Below are 24,553 nucleotides of genomic sequence, written 5' to 3'. Positions count from 1 at the left end.
TTTCTTTGAAGAGTGAAGGGACAGGGCTTACATGGAGTTTTATTTACTGTAAGCCTAAACACACTGCCCCTGTAAAATATTGACCAGTGTTTAGGTTTCCAAATTGAATATAAACCTCTATATGCAGTAGAGTATGTCTGTACTGAACACATTGATTTATTCACTGTACTACTAGAATTGTGTAATTAGCATAATCTACAACTCTCCAAGGAAGCATCAGCGGAATTATCTTTTCTATTGAATTGAAAGAATGAGAAAATGAAGAAACGAGCAAACAAACAAATAAAAGGAAAGTAAAAAAAGCATGTACTGTAATAATACTATATATAGTGGTCGCCAATTGTTTTATTTTTTTCTCCCAATTTGGAATAGCCAATTATTTTTAGGTTCAGCTCACTGTTACCACCCTCGTACTGACTCGGGAGAGGCGAAGATGAAAACATGCTGTCCTCGGGTGTGTGCTGTCAGCCAAACATTTCTTTTTCACACTGCAGGCACACCATGAAGCCACTACAGAGCTACAGCGTAGGAACACAAGACAGCTCTGGGCAGCTTACAGGCAAGCCTGCAGACGCCCGTCCAGACTACAGGGGTCGCTGGTGTGCGGTGAGCCGAGGACACCCTGGCCGACCTACGCTCTCCCCCCCAGAGCTGTGGTCGGCCAATTGTGCGCCGCCCCCTGGGAACTCCCTGCGACATCCAGGCTATAGAGCGCATCCTGCACTCCACGCGGAGCGCCTTTACTGGATGCACTACTCGGGAACCCCTATATTTTCTTTTTATGGTATCCTTCACAATTAGATCTATAAAACAAAATATAGCATGTGTGGTAAAAGATACTCAAATCAAGGCTAACAATTCCTGTGTTTGACTTGCACTATTAACAGTTAAATAATAGTAGTACCACTTAAACCAATGGCCTGAAATGTCTGTCTGTATGACTGTATGTCTGTTTCAACATAAAATAGCATTTGCAGGTAACATATGGATATAGCTTAAAAACTTGTTTTGGTGTTTGGAAAAAAAAAATTGTCAGCATTGTTTCTGAATTCTGAATGGTGACAGGTGTGCAACAAACGCAACAGTGCACGCATTTCTTGAAATGTCATTCGATGCGAGGATGTCATGAAGCATGTGCATTGTGAGCTCTACCATTCATCTGCAAGATGCCATGACTGATGATTGCAGAGAGGAACCAGGCACTTGGGATGGTGAATGCTGGAATGTCAAATTCATGGTCATAAAATGATTTCACGCAAACGGAATTGCGTTTTTATTTTGCCTCTCAGTGTATATATATATATATATATATATATATATATATATATATATATATATAGATGCAGCTTTTAAATTATACAAAAGAAGTAATGTTAGAACAATTCCATGATGAACATATGGTAATGCAGTATCTAATGTAAAGTTTTATAGCATTAAGTTTATCTAATGTAAACTTATATAGCTCTATGTTTATCTAATGTAAACTTATATAGCACTACATTTATCTAATGTAAATTTCTATAGCATTATGTTTATCACAACACACTTCAAAACTATTTGAAAAGCCCACAAACTATGGTGAGCTCCCAATTCACTTCCAATAGGGTTGTGTTTCAGTATGCAAATGCAGATTTGATTGGATGTAGCATTCATATAGTTAAATTAAATAATTATAGTTGTAATAATTTCTATTATTATTCATAGTAATAGTAATAATATAAACTTTCAAACAGTCAATATAATTACGTAAAATAATTATGAGCTTTACAGAAAGATTGTCAATTACAACCTGTTTTATTTATTGCTATTATTATTACTTTGTGGTAATGCTTGTGGTAAGCTTGTCTATTTCTAACTGTTATATGAAACAATGTGCCACTGAAAATATAGCATTACTTTATATTAACCATACACTACTAGGTAAAAAAGTATTACTTTTGATCTTAGTATAAATGCAGATATTAAGATTAAAAACACATATTTTGAAATGGCATGCAGTCATAATTAAAAAAAAAAAAAAGAAATGCTTGTGTGACAGATACAAAAATGAGGTTGCTGTCTAGTGAGTTTGATGGTGAAGAAAAGCAAACATGTTTTTCCTAATGTTTGAGTTATGCAAATAACAAACTTGTTTGGGGTGATTTTGGCTTTATATTATTTCTAGTATCCTTTATATGAATAGCTTACACATCTATCGATACATGCATAATTTTCCAAATGTATTCATGGAATATATCTGTAAATGTATGTCTACCAAGATAGTGTGGCTTATCCTAAAGACTCATAGTATAGTACAGTGTAGGGTTGTACAAACCAGAAATGTAATATCTCCCCCAAATGTAATAACCACCTGTTCACGTATATAATGTCTCCCACAAATGTTGCATCCATGATAATGCCTGTGAATTACTTAGTATTTATTCATCTATTTAAATGACAGTTTAAGTTATAATTAATAATTTTCATTAGTGCCAGTTTTGGATATAAAGATTTTTCACATACCCCCAGTAATGACTGCCCAATGATTAAAGTATATACTCTTCTAGTTAATTATGACAAATGTATTTTTCTTTTTTGTAATAAACAATTACTGATAGTTGTAGATGGGTATAACATTTTTGGGAGAGATTATTACATTTGTGGACAGTTATTACATTAGTGGGTAGATGGTTATTACATTAGTGGGATATATTACATTAGTGGGCAGGTGGTTATTACATTATTGGTTTGTACAACTGCAGTTTTGTCTGATCTTTCCGTAACCGTAATCCCTCCTGCCATGCAAAGCAAATAGCAAGCAAATAGCATGCAAAGCAAATAGCAAGCAAAGCAAACAGCAAGCAAACAGCGCACAAAGCAAATAGAAAGCAAATAGCATGCTAGATACCCTGCTTGCTGGGGATTCCATCAGTAGTGTTGAAGATGCAGGAGGAAAAAATGATGATGCTGATCAGATCTACCGAGGCATAAGAAATGGAATCATCAAAGCCTGCTCTAAAGAATTCTGACCCCCTTACACTAGCAAAACTCAGAAAGTCTTATGTGAGCATAACGGCAATTTCAACACCACACTGAATTTTTACACAGCAATTTAGAGTTGCTCTAAACAAGAGATTGGGATTTTAGTTTTATGATATTAAATACTTTTTTTTAAACAAACAAAAATGTTTGGTTGTTAAAGAAGATTCAAAGAAAATGGCAGCAACAGAAACACAACTCTGAGCGTACTACACCATTTGAATGGCAAGAACAGATACAAAATTAAACAGATTTTACTTCTGTGCATTTTTCAATAAATAATTCCTATTCTAGTAAAAAAAAAAAAAAAAAACAACAACCTGAGTCTGTGTTATATTATTTTTATAAAACAGTGAGCATAAAATGATTCAAATCTTCAATAACGCAGTAGCTCGATTATTCAAACAATCCAAAAAAAAAAAAAAAAAAAAAAAAAAATCGATTGAATATTCAACTATTTTAATATTTGAAAGCTGCAGCTTTATATTCTTTTCACATCATTAGATGGGTAATTCAATACAGTCGACTTAATACTCTGTTTTCATTTTAAATAAAGAATTACAATCAAAACATTTTGCTTTCTGCATTGCTTCCTTCAAAATATCATCATCATATCCCTTAGAGTTAAATCTAGAGTACATTTCTTCTGATTTACTAGCAAATTGTTCTGTACTACTATATATATATATATATATATATATATATATATATATATATATATATATATATATATATATATATATATATAAATGAACAGAAGAACCGCTCACTTTTTAATCTCACAGTTGAGACCAAACAGCTCAGGCTTGACTCATGACACTTATTCTCTGGGATTCACTGACTTCAATAATGATTTAATAAATAACTGAAATGTTACAACCATTTCTGTTTATCTACTATCATGATTATTTGCCTATGACTCAGACTTGTGTTGCCTTCCCCATTTCTATTTATTTATTTTTTACAGCCTTTATTTTTTCATGGGAAATATTTCATGTGATAGTAAACAAATAACCTCAAACATGACCCAATGCCTCTTTTAAATTCCAGATTTGGATTGGGCTATGCTTTCCACTGTTTTTCTAAAGCAGCTTTCATTCTCCTTCAAAGTAACCCAGGATAGCTTTTGGAATATTGTAAAAGACCAAAGTGCACAGCTTTCACATCCACATATCCAAAGCTGCTTTAGAAGAGCTCAGCTCAGTGCCAAGTAGAGATGTGGTCTTGGGGCTCCCCAAACTTCCCACAGAAAAGTAATACCAGGAAAAAACAGAAAGCTTTTGGGCTGTTTCAGGTAGGCAAGAAGTAAACATAAAACAAAAACATTTCCAAATATTATTTTTTTATGATTTAGGAAACATATACAACATGCTAAAATGGATGGCTAATTATAGCACTTTAATAGTTCTTTCTGAGATCAATTGTGAGTCAAAAGGTTGAGGAGGGTTCACCTGCCTTGATGACCTGAAACCTAATGAAGCTGCACCACTCAAAAAGGCTGTGGGCCAGAATAAGAAAATGTATTGAGCTTCTAGCACCATTTAAGTGGACAATAGCATTTCAATATATTGCTGATTTATTTAGTGCAATGTGGCCTCACAGTGTTTGGAATTCTGATGACACATTTACTTCCCATCTATAAACGTTTGTTACCATGAACAGTACCCAATTCTTACAAGATTAAGATTCCCTTAACTGATCCTTCACATCCCATTACTTACATACATATCAAGTCCGTAGGCAATGTTATTTATTATTTCAGGGTTCTCCCAGGAATTTTCTATAGCCAGATGGCAGACCATAGCAGCCATTAACAATTTCAACAGAACAAAAAGTGTGTTTATGCTCATATACCATTTATTACCTTAAATAATTATGAAGCAAACACATTTTAATAAAATAAAAAAAAAAAAATTATTAAAGAACATCTATTAACGTTTTGGTATCTCAGATATCCCAACTTTTTCTAAAATTTGTAAGTTAGCCTTTCAATTTCTATTTCTTTAGTTCCCCTTTCACTCTTATACATTTTACTTTTGAGTTGTCAAATGTTTTTTTTTTTTTTTTAATAACTATGCTTCTGTGCACACCAATGCCTCCGGTTTTGCATGATCCTCAATACTCTCCACTCTCATTCTTTTTTTTTTCTTTTCTAAAAATTTAGTCGTAGCCAAATTTTTACCCTCTGTTTTTATCCCCAATTTTGTTTGCCCAATTATTATGGGGGAGTGGTTAAAACAAACAAGCCCACAGCAACCTGCACTGTTGGGTGGCTTCTGGTGACCTGTCCAATGTGTTTTTTTTTTTTTTTTTTTTTTGAAGACCTGTCCAATCAAGGGCGCTGGAACTAAGGATGCTGAGGGTGCGGCAGCACCACCTGGCTTTGCATGGCTTCCATCATATACAGGGGATACAGTTTTGTTAAATGGCTTTCAGCACCCTCACTTTGAAAATTATTCCAGTGCCACTGTGTCCAATGGGTGCCCCCTCTGACCTGACGCAGCCACGTGTTTTGCGTGTCCCTAAGGCTGGCCCTGCTCCTGAGGGTTAGGAAGGCAAAACCGGCAGGGATTGTGACTCCTCATCGCACTACAGCAAACCCTGTTAGCTCAAAGGCAGACACCTGCAGGGCTGGCCTTATTCTTCCACAGGTCGGTAGTTGGCTGACATCTGCTCTGAAGTTCTGGAGTGAAAAAGGAAGCTGGCTTGGTTGTGGAATCGAAGGATGCCCACTGAAGCGATTGGGCATTCCAAACTGGGAGAAAATCGAGGGTGAAATAATAATTGGACACACTATTTAATTTTATATATATATATATATATATATATATATATATATATATATATATGATGTTGTAACTTAAAAAAGGATGGTGAGTAAGAAAATGCACAGAGTCCTTTTCTTTTAAGAAAAGATCCATGTTTTCCTATATATATATATATATATATATATATATATATATATATATATATATATATATATACACACGCTCATCCTAGCTGATTATGTGTGCTGTGAGTATAATACAAACGATTCTGTATGCAAATCCCCTGTTTAATAAAACTGCAGTGAAACTGTATTACATAGTTGGAATACCGGACAACCACACAGATAATACAGTTAGACCGCACTAAGGTTGGCTACAGTTGAATTGCGCTCATGTTGTCGTTTGTAGCAACTTGTTCAATTTTTAAAGTAGTACTTATTTTTCAAAGCAGAATAAAAACTGAAACAAAATACTGTGACATTTTGACCTTATTTGATAACAGATATCCTCTTAATTGACCTTTCACCCAAAGTATGGTGTCTCCACTGTAACTATATGGAGTTAGGCATTTTAGAATTTCCTTTTAACTAGAGAAGGCTTTTGAGCTGAAACAGCTGTTTGTGTATGTTAACATTTAATAAGAGTTCCAGCTGTCCAGAACTCCCGTGGCCTGGGTGAACTATACAGTTGCACAAAGTACACATACACTGCCTGGACATTGCTTAAAATGCATTGTACTTGATTAAGTTAGTCACCACTCACTGATGTTAAACTAGCTTTAGTAAGTACAGGGCAGGCCCACACTGGACAATCCGGAACTTTTTAAAAACAAAGTTCCACCATTATCTATCACCTGGTCTTCTGTTTTACAGCAAGGATCAACAAATTAGGCTCCAGCTGATAATGAAAGGATATCTCCAGTAAACCACATCCCAGTGGATGTATCTGTTTAAATAGTGAATGACAGCAACCAGACAAGGCAGCTATTACCAGGTTATCAATTAGCAAGTGCTTATTTCTGTCTGTCCTGGAACTAATATCACTTGTTGATACTGCAGCGATGTTAGCTGGAACTGGCCAATAGTTTTGCCTCCAGGACTAAGTGTTTATTACTTGGGGTGTTTTTATTGAAAAGCCACCCAGATGGTGTTGACCACCTCCAGATTGTGCTATTGCACTGGAACACGTTTGTATTTATTAATGGCGTTATTTGCTGTTGACGGTGGACTTGAGGGACACATTGGATGCTGTTGCTGTCCCAAGAGAAAAAAAAAGAAATGTTTTTTCACAATGAGCTTCCATGGTAATGTAAAATAACAACCAAACTATGTGTTGGGTTAAATTAATTGTTCAATATTCTAGTGCTACATCAACACAGCAAGCATTTTTTTCACAACTGTACTGACAGATTAAAGAACAATACCTTGCTTTTGTTTTGCTATATCATGCTTGTCATTTACTGAGCAGTTTACAGCCCAGGCTCACTAGAGTGGGAATGTGACTAACACCATAGGTAATGGGGTGAAATTAAGTGCTCTTCATATTTCTTCAGATACAGGATTGTGTGAAAGATGTATTTTCTGTGCATCAATCTATGGAGATTCAATGTTTGACAGACCACTTTACATGATTTACAATTTAGTCGTTTCAGAGCAGCAAACAAGTTCCAAGGTGCACTGTATTTTTATGCACAGTAAGAAGTAACTCTAAAATACTGATTGCACAAATTTTAACTTTTTTTTTTTTTTTTTTAAACAAATGGTTTGTTTATACAATATGGATCCCGACAGACACAAAAACAGATATTAAACACATTTCAGTTTTTTTTTGCGTCTTTTTATAAAGTGTCCTTACCCTTACAGAAACCAGAGATATATGTTGAAAATGTTTACATTTCTTACAAAATATATTCAAATAAATTGTTGAATAAAACATTGCCTAAGTTAATTTCATATTACCTATTTATCTTTGTTCATACAATAATAAAGCCAAACAAAATTACAATGCACAACATCATGATTGTAGGTGTATGTATATATGTAGGTATATATTTTTTATATAGGAGATAGTGATGTGATGAGCAAGACATTAAATATAAGTCACGCATGGTACATGTGTTTACCTTTTTGGAGGTGTTCAATAAAAGAAACAAGGCTCCAGCAAAATAAAATGAGTTATTGCTTATTTCAAATTGTACTCAGTGTTTCCTTACAATTGATTATTAAAGCCTACATTCAGTCGTTAACTTGACTTAATCAATGTTATCTAAGTTTGGTGCGATAGTACAGTAGTGCAGTATATTGAACTACCGGTACTGCACCAAAGCACCAAACTGTACGTGTTAGGTAAAAATATTACTCAAGCCATTCTGCAAAGTTGAAAATAACAAAGAATATAACTGTGTAACTGTTTAATATAAATTAATATCTCTGCATATTGCGGTATTAGTTTGAGCGCAGTTAATTATCGGTTTTATCCAAAATTGGAAGAATTTACTACACGTTTAAACATAATTTCCAATCGGAAAGCACGTGCTAATAGTTAAAAGTAGTAGCAATATGCATTAATTGAGTTTAAACCTTTGAGCCTCTGGCCATATAAGGCACACTCTCCTTATTATGCAGAGGGTTTGAGGTTGGGGGTGGTGCTGAAAGAACAGCTCCAGTAAATCAGTGCTTCAGTAAATAAAGGCATCAAAGACCTCTCGGCTTAGTACAATGCTCTCCGCGAGGCACAGCTTAGCCATGAACCAACCGAGCTCTCCGTCTTCAAGATCAACATTCAAACTTTTAGCACCCGTCCGCTCACCTAGACCATGAAGAGGCAAAACGTGAGGACCCTTGCCCTCATCGTCTGCACCTTTACCTATCTGCTGGTTGGTGCAGCTGTTTTCGATGTCCTGGAATCTAAACAAGAGACGTCCCAGAAGAAAAAACTGGACGATAGGAAAGATGAATTGATGAATAAATACAACCTGAGTAATGACAACTTTGATGAACTTGAAGGGGTGGTATTGCAACTGAAACCACACAAGGCTGGAGTGCAGTGGAAATTCGCAGGATCTTTTTACTTTGCTATCACTGTGATCACAACGATAGGTAAGAGACTTTGATTTTTTTTTCTTCTGATACTTCACTGATATTATTTACCTTGAAAAAAAATAAAAAATAAAAACGAGTACATGTATATATTTCATGACAACATTTTTATCTCATTAATGTTTTTTTTTTTTTTTAAACGATTTGTATCATTTTAATTAAATATTTGTAAAGGCGATATACAGAACACATTATTCTGCCGCATGCTGCTTTTGATTAAAGTCAAAGTCGAAGCAGGACGGCGTTTGATTTATGGTGCAAGTATCGCGATTGAATATTGGGATTACCATTTTCGTACTATGCACTTTTGATGTTTGTTTTCCGGGCGAGCATTTAGAAAAAAAAAAATATGTTGGTTGTACCATATTCATTACCATGCATGTTGCTTTTAATTGAAATGCACCTGAATAAAGTACATGGATTAATTTTATATATCAGATGTTTTGACGGTTTACCTGTGCTTGGGTGGATAAGGCTATTCTTGTATACATCCAAGGCCGTGCATTTATAGTTTTAATCGGAGATCACGTCCAAATGCAGACAGTGCACATAAACAATAAATCATATTGCCACCTACTGAAACTAAAATAATAAATCATTATTGCAAATTCACCACGATACATCACAAACACGACGGTTCCAACAATGTTAATGTTAATTTGTTACCCAGTGGTAACGTGTATCTTTGATATAGTAGTGATGGGGTTACAACTCTACCTAATCAGTTACTGACGCGGAGTTGTAAAATGGGGACACTTTTACACTAATACATGCAGATGGCCTTGCATTAAGCCCAGAGACAGAGATAACAGACGGAGGGTAGTGGTGGAGCTATTCCTTAAATGTTTCCATTTATTGAACAAAACCATAAATACAATAAAATAAAATAACGGGACATATTTTCAAAGAGTTTAAGCATCTAATTTACTTTTCTTTAAAGGACACACATATATATTAATATGACATCTGTTTGCAAAATAACAAGCCAAGTTGAAAGTGCTTAATTGACCAAAATTATATTATTTATTTGTTTGTTTCTAGGAATTCAAAAAAAAAAAAAACAACTAAAAGAGACTGGAGTTGACACTTGTATTTCTTGGGTTAGTGAAAATAGTTACACAGGCTGTTCAACACACACAGAACAGTTATCTACCAATCTACAAATCAGCATGCATACAGGTGTAATAAATTTCACCTTAAAATGCATGGCAATGTTCTATGTGGCTGGACAAAGCTGCAAAATGCACGGTTGGGTTTTCATGGTCTTGCAGTATATCAACAGCATATAATACAAAAGACCTCTAGTGTGCCAGTAAAACACATTAACAAGATGTGTTAAATTGCATTTATTAAAAGCATAAACTCAGAAATCACTTATGGCATGAATATATAAATATATATATATATATATATATATATATATATATATATATATATATATATATATATATATATATATATATATATATATTGTGAGATAGCAGGGAGGGGGTTAAAATCCTTCCCCCTGCTAAAAACCTTGTGAGAATGCACATTTGGGTGTTATGGGGTTTAATTGGGTAATTGTTTTATTGTTTAGTAATCCCCTGCACCTGGTGGTAATTGTAAATTAGAGCCAGGTGCAGGGTATTTAAGAGAGGCAGCCAGTCTGTTCCAGGCTGCTGCTGAGAGAAGAGCCTGACTGTGTGAGTGAGCAGTCGTATTGAGGTATTGTGTAAGGGTGTGTTTTTGAATGTTTGTGGCAGGTAAACGGTTTAGCCGTCCTGCGTGATAGTTAGGTTCCTGTTTATGTTTAGTGAGTGCTCCAAATAGGAGCTAGGTGTTTGTTTTGTGTTTATTTCATTTTGTGTTTATTAAAAGTGCGCGTGAGCGCTGTTTCAGTAGAATCCTGTGTGTTGGGTCGTGATTCGGAAGGGAGAAGAACCCGTGAGAGCCTGTGTGGCGAGCAAAAAGGTGACTATATATATATATATATATATATATATATATATATATATATATATATAACACACAGTCTGGCTATAGGAGCTGTCGAGCTTGGTGGCTCAATTCACAGGACAATCTTTTTGTGGAATATTAGATGTTGGTCTAGATTCTCAAAGTTATTTACTATATTCGCCATTAACATCTAAAAGGAAAAATACCCATAACATTAAAAACGCTAACATTTAAATTAGAAGTTTGTGTTTTGTTCACGTTTCTTTTTGAATTGTAAATATTTTTCTTCCTATCAGATCCAAAATATGAGCTAATGACCATTTGGGGTAAATAATTTTGATAATTTGATCCTTAAGGGCTTGTAAACAGGAGGTCCTCGGTTCAAATCCCGGCTTCCTCACTGACTCACTGTGACCTTGAGTAAGTCACTTAACCCCCTTGTGCTCCGTCTTTCAGGTGAGATGTTGTTGAAAGTGACTCTGCAGCTGATACATATTAGTTCACACACCCTAGTTTCTGTAAGTCACCTTCGATAAAGACTTCTGCTAAATAAACAAATAATAATAATATTTATCTTCAATGTTTTTATTTTTGCTGTGTTGTTTGTTTAAAGACCTTTAAAAATGCATAATGCAAAGCCTACGCGTAATTTTGTAAAAGTCAAAAAGCTTACCTTACGTCATGCTTTCCGAGGCATTTTGTGTGTATTCCACCTGCAATCACCATCTGTCTGTCAAGTTTTACTGTAATTGTATTGGCTACACAATGCAAGCTTGCGGCTAGCCTCTAGACTTAATCTTGACATGTCTGTTGCCAGGCAGGTTGTGGGTCATGTGTGGCTACTCCCTTAAGTTTCAATTTCCATATAGTATATTTTTTATAACGTTGTAGATTTTTTTTAATTCATATGCAATTTTCCAAGCATTCAATTGAGGAAAAAACAAGAATAAAAAATAACACAATCAAGGTCATCCAAAGCTAAATTGAACCTTTTTCAACAGCGAGGACCAAAACAAAATCACCTTCTTAATTGCTCATGGTATGAAAAAATGAAATGGTTGACTGTGAGTATTTTGTTTTTGTTTGTTTTATTTTGTGTTTTAAAAAGAAATAAAAGCGCAATCGCACATTTGAAACTAGGATCCTCTGTGTGTTGGTCAATCACCTGTGCTGAAAAGAACCCAAAGTGTGCGGAGTAACACAAATCCATTACATATGGTGGCAGAGAAAAGGCAGCATCCCGATTGACTATGGATCTCAAAGATTTAATAAAAATGCTGAAACAAGGGACAGTGGAACAGGAAGAGGCCAGCCGCAGACAAAAGGAGGTAATCGACAGGCTGAGACAGGAGTGGGGGTTACCTCAGCTGGAAATAATGAAGCGGGAGCCAATAGAGCTACAGCTGCTGTTTCAGAAGTAGAGACTGGCTGCAGAATCCCCACTGTTTATAGCTCCAGAAGAAAAAGCCCTACTGTTTTCAGCACCTGAGGAGGTGAAGCCAGTGCACTTCCCAGAACCTGAGGAGGTGAAGAATATACCACAACCACAGCCACAGCCTCCACTCCTGCAGGTGAGTGCCAGTAGACACCCTCCTGGAATGCTTAAACCTCCCTGTGTTGAGCCTGGTGCCCAGGTTGGGGCACTAGCAGGCACAGCTACTTGTCAGGTCCCTCGCTCCACTCCCCCTGGAATTCAAGACGTCACGTTGCCGACGTCACTTACGTTCACCCTTCCACCCGCTGTGTTCCCCCTGGAATCCCAGATGTCGTTTCGTCGCTCCTGAGCCTCATACCTTTGCCTGCTGCTGCCCGCACCTGGTCACCGGCCTGCATGTGGGTCAGCCCGGACAAGCCGTTCAGGCCCCTCTTGGCCGGTTCTTCGTCCCTCCCTGGAAGTGCCGGAGGGACCGGCCCCCCCCCCCCCCCCCCCCCCCTCAAGCCTGCCTGTGGAAGAGGGCAAAAATCAAGGAGATGGGACTTGAGGGCAGATGGTCCTTTAAGGGTGGAGGAGGCCATGGTATAGCCAGTGTCTTGTAAAGACAAGGGGAAGGATGTGTGACAGGGCGGTGGCCCTGCAACTCCTCACACTTTTTGTCACACTGTATATAAAGCAACAAAAGCAGGTTTTGTTGTTTTGCCTCCTCACTTATCAAAGTCAGGAGCCACTACTGATGTAGCATATATAAAATTGAGAAATATACCTAGGAAGGGTTTGTTTAATTTATCTTTAAGATTTTTTTATACGTGTCACCAAGCTCATATCATTTCAAAGTGTGTGTTTGTGGGTAAGGCCTGCAATTTTGAAGACAGCATTCTTAAAATAATAAGAGGTAGCTCTAAATAAAAAATAAAAACAAATGGAAATCAGTTAGACTCCCAGATAAGAATGCATGTGACAGTATTTGGTAGAAAGTGGTTTGGTAAGGTACAGTAGATTGATTTCTACCAAATAAATTTTGTGAAGATTTTCCTAATATAATTTACCAACTGTTTTATAGAGCAGAACATGCAAAAAATTCCAGTATAAAAAGCACTAATATACTCTAGTGCTACTTGAAAACCTCTAATGATAACGTTCAGCTTTCACATTCATGCTCATCTCTAATTGATTCACATAGGTTGCAAACATATTAATAATGACTTGCCCTGCATTTCAGAGTCACGGAATTGATACAAACGGTTGTTGATGTGCACAAAACATCAATTTATACGTAAAGATCTCTCCTGAGGTGCAAATACATGGCCCTTTCTGCTGTCAAGCAAATGCAGCATTTTTTTCTTTTATTTCAGAAAAAAAGTTCCAGCAGCTATTATATTAAGCATCAAAGTCTGATCAGGTACAAAAGTGCACTGTGGTGGAAAATAATTGATGCTTAAAAAATGATTTGATCCTGCTGTCTTTACAAGAACACAATTCAAAAAAACTCTCAGGAGTTAAAAGGAGACCAATCTCTTCTGACACAATTTGTTAGAAAAGAAATGAAAGGAAATGAAAAGCATTATCCTAGATCTCTAAAAGTAACATATGGACATCGGGCAGCTTTTACTGAGAACAAGAGGCAGCTTTGCCAAGAACTCAGATGCTCTAGGGCAGGTAGTCATTTAATCAAGAAGCATAATATTATTAGAATATTCTTCAGTGTTTTAAATAAGACATTCTTTGCTATTCTGTATTCCACCTGTTCAGTTTAATGTAATACATGCATGCATGTCCAAGGCTGTAACTAGCTATGAGGTCACAGAGGTTGTGTCCTCAGTTGTTATTTTGCATCATCAATGTTGATTCTGTTAAAGTACAAAAGACTCCTTAATTTTCTCTGTTAGTTTGCCGTGTAACATAGATTTGGAGGTTGAATAGTAAATAACAAGCAGTCATATAAATAGTGCCAGCTATAGCTTGAAACCTAAATTTGACCTTGGTAAAATATTAGCTCTGGTTACGACACTGTGTATGTGCTGCAGGAAATCACTTGCTAAAGAACATGTTGTTTGCTGAAACAGCTGAATCAGTGTTGTTGTTTTGTTTTATGCTCTGGGACGGAGCAGAGGAAATAGCACTGGATGACACGAACATAAAGCATTTAAATCTGGGTCCAGTTGATAAGCAAAGCTAAAGGCACATTTTCAGAGGACTTCTAATGTACGAAACTAGTAAGGAAGAAAATATACCTTTATCTTTGCACTTGCTTCAAAATCTTTAGTGTTTCACCTGTCCATCCAAGCAACATGGGCATTCAGAATGTTAGCCACACTTTAAAAGCATTGTTTGAAACTTTAGTTTACTGTATGTTTTAGTTTATTAGACTAGTGGAGCTGTGTGATCCAGTGATTAAAGAAACAGGCTTATAACCAGCAAGTACTTGGTTCAAATCCTGGCTCAGTCACTGACTCATTGTGTGACCGTGAGCAAATCACTTAACCTCCTTGTGCTCCATCTTTGTGGTGAGACATTGTTGTAAGTGACTAAGCTGATGCATAGTTCTTACACCCTAGTCTCGTATCTTGTAAAGTGCTTTGTGATGGTGGTCCACTATGAAAGGCGCTATATAAAGATGATTTATTATTATTATTATCTAGGAATTAAATCCCCACTTAACCGAAAAGAGCTCACAAACACCCCAAAATAAGGAATTCAATATCAGAGTACATAGAGAACGATCTCAAGTTCGTTATCAGAGGAACTGGAATGTTTTTAGATTACTAACTTCAAAATGCATTACTTTATTTAATTCGGTGCTTATTCGAGAACCATATGAGAAACAAAATACATGTATCCAACTAAGAATCGCTTCACTAAGAACACCTTCTATTTGGCTGTGAGAGGCCTCCCAGTATCCTCTGGAACTCTCATAACCAAGAAATCAAACACAAGTCATAAGGCAAGAATTTTGATTTTTTTTTTTTTTTCATATGCAACCAAAAACTGTGTGAACAACATTGAATTCAAGTATTCAAGGTAAATATTCATTCTATGCCCTTCAATCACACGATCAACGATTTGTCAATTTATATTCTGTCCAAATAAGAACACTATTTTCCCATCTGAAATATATTGTATTGTCCCATATTTCAGATATTAATGTAAGTACACTAATTCCATAAATGTAGTGTACATTTTTGGTGCTTGTTTAATGACCAGAGACTGGGAGCCACACACTTTCTAATATATATTTTTAAAATCCAAGTTGAGAGAAGGCTTTACTGCTCAATACCTTATAGGTTCCTTGCTGAGAAGGAGATGGACGTTGCTGTCAGTAGGCTATAAGCTGATTAACATTTTGGTTAAAGTTTAGTGAAGGGCTAGAAAGCATCTTGTACCCCTGTGGCGGTGCATCACACGAAAAAAAAAAAAAAAAAAAAAAAAGCTTTTTAATTGTTATTCTCTAAACTCAGTGATCTTAATTCTGTATTTTGGCCAAGGTATCTGCTTTCATCTTAACAGGGTGCTATCTACCCTCATGAGTACTTTTTCTTTCTTTTGCTTTCTTTCTTCTTTTTTAGAAAAACCCACTGTCCACAAGTAGTCGAAATACAGATGACACTTATCAAACAGAAAATGAAGGAACTGAGTAAATTAACATTAAAAAAACAGTTATGTATGAAATGATTTAAACCTCTAGATAGCAATGTATATTGATTGTATCTTGATAGGTGCAATTCATGGAATAGGAGCAATGGCTTTGAGGAATAAGCCCTGGTACTTGAAATAGAAATGATGTGCTTGTGACATGAGGAAGATGTCATGCTGTGGAAGATGATATGCTTTCCCCTTGGCTTGCGGAGAGCCGCCCTCGTGGAGGTGAGTCCGAACTGATTGGACTCCAACGCTGGGAATCAAGCATTACTTCCCCCAAGGGGAAAATGAAGAGGATAGAGGTTGCATTTGAGAAGACTGGAAGTTTCCCCAACTAACAAGGAATGTCTACACATATATTCATTGGTCAAAACTACAAACCAGTTACCAGCAAGTTCCCATCAAACTATTATGTATATAAATCTACTTCGCAAACTTAGTCCTGGCGTGCTTCGAATTACCACCTCCTCCCCAACCACCACCTCCACACTTCCAGCCTTGTCGGGGGGAAGGGGGGGGGGGGGGGATTATACAATGCTCCTCTGTCTAATATTTTTTGTTCACCAGGTTGAACACAGAGCATAGGTGTATTGTTTTATTCTTTGTTTTATAGCTCCAGAGGAAGTGGCTGTACTCCAACTATTTTTATTCTATTTTTTTTTATTTTTCTACAACCATTGTTTTTGGTTTTAAGTCTGTAAGATTGTGTATTATAATAAAGGTGGTTATTTATCGCAAGATTGTCCTGACTGAAAGACAGTTATGTTTTATTATACTTTTCAAGAGAATTCTTTCATAAGAAGAATAATTCATAATTTGGACCATGTTGTTGTGAATATGTCATAAAATACTACAAACCTAATGATCTGTATAAAACTATTATACATAGGAAGACTGATAAACATATTTTGCTTTCATTGAAAATGTTTCTTCAGATATCTTGCCTTGCTAATTAAGCCTTTTGACCTATTATGATAATATGGTACTCTCAACCAATACACACATCAAAACACCTGGAGCCTGTTTTACGAACGAGGTTTAATAAAGCCAGGCTTAATTTAAGTTATCTAGTTTGAGTTAACTCGATATAACTTAACCGGCTAACTTGGTTTCAAGAACATGTTTAATTTGATATAGATAACTCAAGCCAGGTTAACTTTCTGTCAACGCGCGTGGAACCTACCATTAACACGCATTCTACTGCGACGTCGAGTGTGTTGCCATGGTAATCTATGTTAAAACAGTCACCTAAAAATGGAGAAGTTAAGAAGAGCAACACTACCACCGTCATAAAATTTACCTTGTATAATATAAGCTTATACAGTGGTTTGCAGAAGTATTCACCCCCCTGTAAAGTTTTCACATTGCAAGATTTACAGTGAAAAACAAATTAATCTCAACTGCATTAGTATTCAACCCCTTTCCCTCAGGTATATAAAGACTTTCAATCTGCAACTCACATAGTTTTCCAACAAAGCAACCATGAAGACCAAGGAGCTTTCAAAACAAGTCAGGGATAAAGTGGTAGAGAGGCACAGAGCAGGAGAAGGGTACAAGAAAATTTCAAAGGTGCTAATTATCCCTCTCAGCAGAATGAAGTCCATCATTAAGAAGTGGAAGATGCATCATAACACCCAGAAACTGGTTCGGGATGTCACTCTGAAGCCAACAATGACCTTGAGAGATCTGCAAAGTTCTGTGTCTGAAATGGGAGTCAGTGTTCACACAGCGAGCGATCAACAATAAGCCGGTCCCTACACAAAGCTGGCCTGCATGGACGGGTAGCAAGAAAGAAGCCATTACTCAAAAAGCCTCATCTGAAAGCACGTATGGAGTTTGCGAAAAAGCATGTAGATGATACTGCAGACATGTGGAAAAAAAGGTTTTGTAATCAGATGACAAAAATTGAACTTTTCGGTCTAAATTCAAAGTGTTACGTTTGGCGCAAGCCCAACACTGCACGTCACCCAGTCAACACCATCCCAACTGTCAAGCATGGTGGTGGCAGCATCATGTTATGGGGATGCTTCTCTTCAGCAGGGACTAGGAAGCTTGTCAGGATAGAGGGGGAGAATGGGTGATGGAAATCCTTGAGGAAAACCTGTTTAAGTCAGCCAAGAGAAACTGGGGAGGAAATTCACATTTCAGTAGGACAATGACCCGAAGTACAAAGCCAAAGCCGCACTGGAGTGGTTGAACAAGAAGAGAATTAATGTTCTTGAGTGGCCCAGTCAAAGTCCTGACTTGAATCCAATCGAAAATGTATGGCAAGACTTGAAGATTGCAGTCCATTGACGATCCCCAACAAACTTATCAGAATTGGAGCAATTTTCCTGTGAAGAATGGGCAAGAATTTCACCATCCTACTGGGTGAAGCTAGTAGAGACCTATCCAAAAAGACTCATAGCAGTAATTGCTGCAAAAGGTGCTTCCATCAAATACTGACTTAATGGGCTGAATACTTATGCAACCAGTACATATCATTTTATACATTTTCTTTGCAAATTTTGCTGACATTTAACTTCCTCCTCATATAACATTGTTCAGATTAAACACTACAGCTAAGAATAAAAAAAGCTGTGCATACATTATGTGTAATTCAACACAGTGTGACATTATTGGTAGGGGGTGAATACTTCTGCAAACCACTGTACATATACGTAGGGTCTATACATTCAGACATATTGAAATTTCGATTCACATGTGGCTTTTAATTAAGAATAACAAAAAGAAGTGTCAAAGAAGACAAATGGGGGGTGGCCCACCCCTTCTGACTTCACCCCAGCTGAAGAACTGGCCCTCGCCACCAACTAGGGGCGTCCCATGATGGACGGGATCCCTGGGGGCAGCTTTGACACCAAGCCTGGACATTAATGCTTTTGTTAAAGGCAAGTAAGATATATACATCTTTTTGAAAAGTTCAGACTTATGGTTAAGTGCATGCTTTAATCATTTACAATTAACTATTTCAGACCCCATTTTGTTTGTACAGTATTGCCAGATGGTTCCATCATCCTACAGGATCAAAGAAAGATAGAAATAAGTTTTGTGGACTCTTCTGTCAATGATGTAAGTAAACGCTGTGGCCACAGACAGTAGTAATATATACCTACTTTTTCTTACCTACCTTACTGTACTGTACGCACACACAAATATGTTAATTCTGATTAAAATATATGTATTTATATATCTATCAATTTATGGGCCCTACTTAATTGCGTTATAAATCAAAACTTATGAAAATACTGTATCCGTGTCTGCAAGATTCCCTATAGTACCAGTAGCATATGAGAAGTTTAAAACTGGAATTTTTATGTGTGCCAAAGCGAAATTGCTTGAAATGGCAAAATCAGTCAGGAAGTAGGCTACAAAAAAAAAGTAGCCTACCAAATAAAAAAAACATCATTTCACATTTAACTGTTTTACCGCTTTATTTTTTCTTCCAGATTTAAAAGTCGGGATTATTCTTAGTTATCCTACTATTGAAGCGTGCTATGTTAATAAGCAAATAAGCCTGAATTTTAAATATAAACCTGGAAGTTAGCCGGATAACTCTTCAAACCAAGCTCGTAAAACAGGCCCCAGGAGATAAACTTCAATAGCTTTTTATTTGATAATCAAGTTTTTTTGCGGCTCAATTTTTAAACACCAATTTCTGTGTTATTGTCCTTTTTTTAACCCTTAGCGGTCCTTTATTCAGCGCTTGTCAGGAGTGTCAGGTCCAATTTATTTTCATATGCACTGTTTATTTTGCATGCGCTGTTTAAAATATATTTTTTCAGAGAAAAACAGGTTTAAAAGACCCTGCATAGCAAAAGGCCATCAGTACTAATTCTCCAGCCAAGCCCCACTCCTTGTTCGTTGTATTGTTCGCATACCTCTTTATAGACGTGCATACTGATAAATCCTCTCCTGATCACTCGTTTTTTATCACCAAACTTCTCAATAATGCGATCCAAGTCATTATTTTATTACTATAACATCTCAAAAAGCTCTGCAAATGTCTGTGATATTCTTTGAGCGATGGATGTGGAAGCAGCTATCTTCTTTGTTTATCTCTGTGTTATCTCTGTGGTGCAGGGGCTATGTGTATTGCTCCTATTGGTCTCACTCGACCACTGAAAGGTTTTCTCTGCTTTTTCCAGAGAAAAAACAACTAGAGACCTGTGCTTGACGTCTTTTTGATGATGTCGGACAGGGTCCAACATCGGACTGGAAAGGGAAAATTGTAATGTCATACCTGGTCCGACATAGGACCACAAAGGGTTAAAGCCCACACATAGCTTCAAAATAAGTTGTGAAGCGATGTGCACAAATAAAACTAGATTAGATGATAGAAACTATATAACATTGGTCTTAGTTTTTGTGTTAATCTAGCTTTATATGTAGTCATGATACATGTTTATCAATTCCAAATATCTTTCGACAAGTATAAAGGCAAAACATTTTTTAAATGATTGCACTTGTCCACAATTTCAGTATCTGCTTCTATACTTTCCTTTCCTTCTCTAAATTAGCAATACTAAATATTCCAATGTATTCTAGTTGCACACATAGCATAATAGCCGCAATTGATGAAATCTCGAAGCAGCTATCTTCTTTGTTTGTGTCCGTGTTATCTCTGAGTATGGTACCGAATTACTTTTGCAGTGTAAAGCAGTAATCATGGTTATTAGGGGTCTCCAGGGATAGCTGTAGAGAACATCTATACTCAATACATAATGCTTTTGACAGGTGGAGAGGCTGCAAGATCCTTTAATCCTTTTCCACTTGCTGCTGGTTTTTGATGTGTTGAACTAGGATTGCTGTATTGGTTGGGAAATCCTGTAATGCTCACTGTGGGAGTGGTCTTATGATGTTGACTGTCAAAGAGGACTGGGCTGACATGCCTTTCACTTGACATTGGACCACAAGCAAGTTATTTCCAGGAGACAATCACAGTGATACTGCAGATTTTGACAGTGACTTTGAGAAAGAGAATAAACAGTCTAGAAATACACCAGAAGCAGTTTAATATTATTTCATTGTAGGTAAACCCATTTATCATAATAAAGCAGCCATAAAATTTGTAACGTTTTTTTTATGTTTTTATATATAATTAAAAAGGTTATTTATGTCAGTTTTCAACAGGGAGCTTTCAAAATACTGCATATTTAATACTGCATGGCTTTACCAAGGTGTGATGGATTACATATTGCTTTCATATTTTTTGTATCCGCCTGAAAAAGCAGCAATCATGTCTTTAAGAAATGTCACAAACCAGCCACATGTTGAGGTTCATTTGATAGTGAGCTGGGAGTTTGTCCTGTGAACATGAGATTGTGCTGCGAACCCAAGACATGATACGCCTCATTAGTTAGCAGCTACCTTGTCCTGTAACTGTGGACACGAGATGGAATAACAAGAATAAGGGTTGCACATACAAAAATCAGGAGGAAATAGTCGGGCTAGAATTTCTGACCTGTAATAAACTTTTGCCACGATACAAAGGATAAAACCCTCGCTTTTCTTCGAAAGTGGACAAGTAACTTCAACAACATTATCATATTATTGATTGATTACACCATCTGATTTTTTATTTGAAATGCTTCTATATGGTGCAATGTGATCTTTGACTAGATGCTGAGTGTTTTCTGGCCATATAGTTTGCTGATATTACAACCCGCATTCAACCTTGAACAATCTTATGACCAACACAAATAGAACAAGGAGGCAATCAGGTATAAGCAGAGCAGATGTCCGATTTTTTCCCTCTCATTTTCACATTCAACATAAGGCAAGCCACCGGCAATAAATCAGTGAAGCAGAATAAAGGCATGCCAAGCAGCCAGTAATTCAGTGACCATATTTTAAATTTTAACTATTGGGTATTATTGTATTTGTGTGCCATTCAAAACCAAGGTCAGCAGCCATGAAGTAATACACCCTTCTAGAACTATCAGAGTATTGTACACAGGCATACACAATGTTGTTAATATTAAATACTGTTATGACCTAATAACAGTATTTTATTATTAGGTTATTATATTTCTCCAGCAAAATAAAACAAGTTAAATCTGCTTGTTTTAATGAGTATTCTAGAGTAATTTTCTATTCATAATAAAATATATCTGTTTTTTAATAACCAGTTTTTTTTCAGTTACTATTTTAAAAATGTAGAACTTTCTTATTGGCAAGCGAGAACAAACAAAATTGAAGGTGGCAAAATTGCAGATTATTGGGGTGTCCGCAATAGTTTGAACATGAAAGCGCACAAAAAAGTAGATCCTGTACTTACCAGATGTTGGCAAAACCAACCTTCATTAATCTCGATACTGTATTTTTCCAGTGTTCATGAATTAACTAGTATCTGAACAGCTAGCTTCCCTCATTGGACCTGGACCATTCACAGAATCATTTGTAGGAGGCATTTTGAAACGAATCACTGGCTTCTGCCTCCCTGTTGCAGCCTGAAAGATTCTAATAGTGTACAAAGATAAAACAGACTGCACCTGGGATCTGCCAATATATGTATTTATCTCGTGTAGCAGTTCATCATGAGAATCTGATTACCTGTCTGAATGATGGATTGCACTATCTGGAGTACTTGAGATCTGGTAAAGTGATACTGGGCTTGATTCACATTAAACATCTTTTACTAAGGATAGAGATATCTTAGGAAATGTTCTTTAGGTAAAGCATGAGTTAAATTTGTCTGAATAAATATGTTCTTGGTTTTACAGTGATGTCCCTAATTTATGTAACTTTTATTTGTGCAACAAAAATTCTGAATCTTTGTAGATAAGTAGACAAAATCAACAGTTGTTATCTTGATGTTGTAGCAGCAATGCTTCAATATGAGTAGGGAGTCTAGTCCAAACACAAGCTACATCATAAGGGTGATGGTGGCTGTTGATTTATTTGTGTTTCTCAACCATAAACACCACATCTGACTATTGTTTGCAGTCTTTTACAACAGACAACTAAATGACTGGGTTGCAGTTTTGCAGAATATCTTGAGTGGTGCTCCTCTGAAGTAGCCTGCAGCTAAGTGTCCTAAATCTACCAGACTGGAGAATCCACCCACATGAGATGTTTAGTTTTCTTGTAGTTGGCAACAAACTTTTCCATTCTGGGACACTGTGACCCTTCGTTGACTTTCAGCCACCTTGACCTTGTATTCACTTCCAGGAGATTTTACATGTAGGTCTACTCAAGATTGCATTGGCCCTTGCATACTGTAGTATGTAATTCAAGTGTGTGTGTGTGTCTATATATATATATATATATATATATATATATATATATATATATATATATATATATATATATATATATATATATAAAAACAAAAACATTTAGCAAAATACTTTTTGTAAAGTGATGTGTGAAATTAAGTGTTCCTAATGAAATGACTGCATTGTGAGTTTACCATCAATGTAATAAATAATAAACAGGGACAGTGGCATTTCCAGGTAATCCCTTTTTAAAAGGTTTGATGGCTGTTTTGTGAGAGATAAATACAAAATAAACTTAGAGTCTGCTTAATTTGTCTTGTGCTAGACTGGTAACATACTGGGTTCCCATTTCACAGAAAAACAACATCTTGGATAAACAGGGCATGCTATGTAGGGTTCTTATTTGGCTAGTTGCATTTCCCCAGCCTGTGCCAATATGTGTGACCACAGTACTAAGAATGAATGTGATTAAGCACGACAAGCGTCCCCCACAGTGTGGCTGAAGCACATGGAGGGGAAGTACTGCAAAGCAATCCAAACGGATGATCACGAATAAGTTATATGAGTGACATTAAAGTGTAAAAATCAATGTGACATTCAGCTGTTATAACACTTACTGTAAAAGTAAGGTTTACAACATTTTAAAATGAGCCAAGTACTGTACAGTAAGTGCCTTTTGGGACATGGAAAAATCTTAAAAGGAATGTATTTAAAATATTTCTATGAAAAAAGGAAAATCTTTAGCAGAACTCGAGACGCACATTTTTTAAGTTAGGTAGTGGCACATAACACATCTTGTGATCCTTCATTTTACCGACACAGTTGGATTGTGTGTTGTAAATATACCATTAAATGAATAGGAAGCTTTCTGTTACGGATTGCCATATTTTTATATCATCATGTGCAGCAGGCTAGACTATGTGACAAACACATAAAGAGTCAGGAGCTGAATTATCTTGCGAATTTGTTTGTATAGTTATCCTGTGCTCATATAACTGATTATCTGTTTAAAACACTAGTGGCCACAATACACCAAACACAGTGATCCACTTTGATGGATCTCAACGGGCTCTGCAATCCATCAGTAAGCTATGACCAACAATTATTAGCAGGATTTCATATAACAGTGTGCAGTAGGTAAGATAGCAATAATAAAACAAAACATAACAAATGTGCAATCAAATCATTTTTTATATTAAGCAGAGGTAGCAGTGGCGACTCCAGGATTCTGGAAGAGGGAAGGCAAAGGGGTGGCAGACAGATGGGCTTGGGAAGCGAGTTTTTTTTTTTTTTTAACCCAACACGCACACATAGGCAGAATTATGAAGTGAATTAGCCTACATTTCCTAGTCTTTAACGGTTTTTGATGTGTATTCTAAAGTCTACACGCAATATATTTCAGGGGGCTCCTCAGCAAGACCAAATTACATATTTTAAATG

The 24,553-nt window shown here is 36.4% G+C and overlaps 1 protein-coding gene across 1 annotated transcript in view; it reads left to right on the top strand.

Moving 5' to 3' along the window:
- The first annotated feature begins 8,434 nt into the window (after positions 1 to 8,434).
- Positions 8,435 to 24,553, top strand: part of LOC121315570 (potassium channel subfamily K member 3-like) — a 53,729-nt gene continuing 37,610 nt past the window's right edge. The window contains exon 1 of the mRNA XM_041249774.1: positions 8,435 to 8,884. Coding sequence (XP_041105708.1) covers positions 8,602 to 8,884 — 283 coding nt within the window. The 5' untranslated portion in view covers positions 8,435 to 8,601. The remainder of the gene's footprint in view (positions 8,885 to 24,553) is intronic.

Source organism: Polyodon spathula, chromosome 5, assembly GCF_017654505.1.
Source record: "Polyodon spathula isolate WHYD16114869_AA chromosome 5, ASM1765450v1, whole genome shotgun sequence".
Classification (NCBI taxonomy): Eukaryota; Metazoa; Chordata; class Actinopteri; order Acipenseriformes; family Polyodontidae; genus Polyodon; species Polyodon spathula.
Note: the sequence above shows the minus strand (reverse complement) of the source record. Positions and strands in the feature narration are given on the sequence as shown.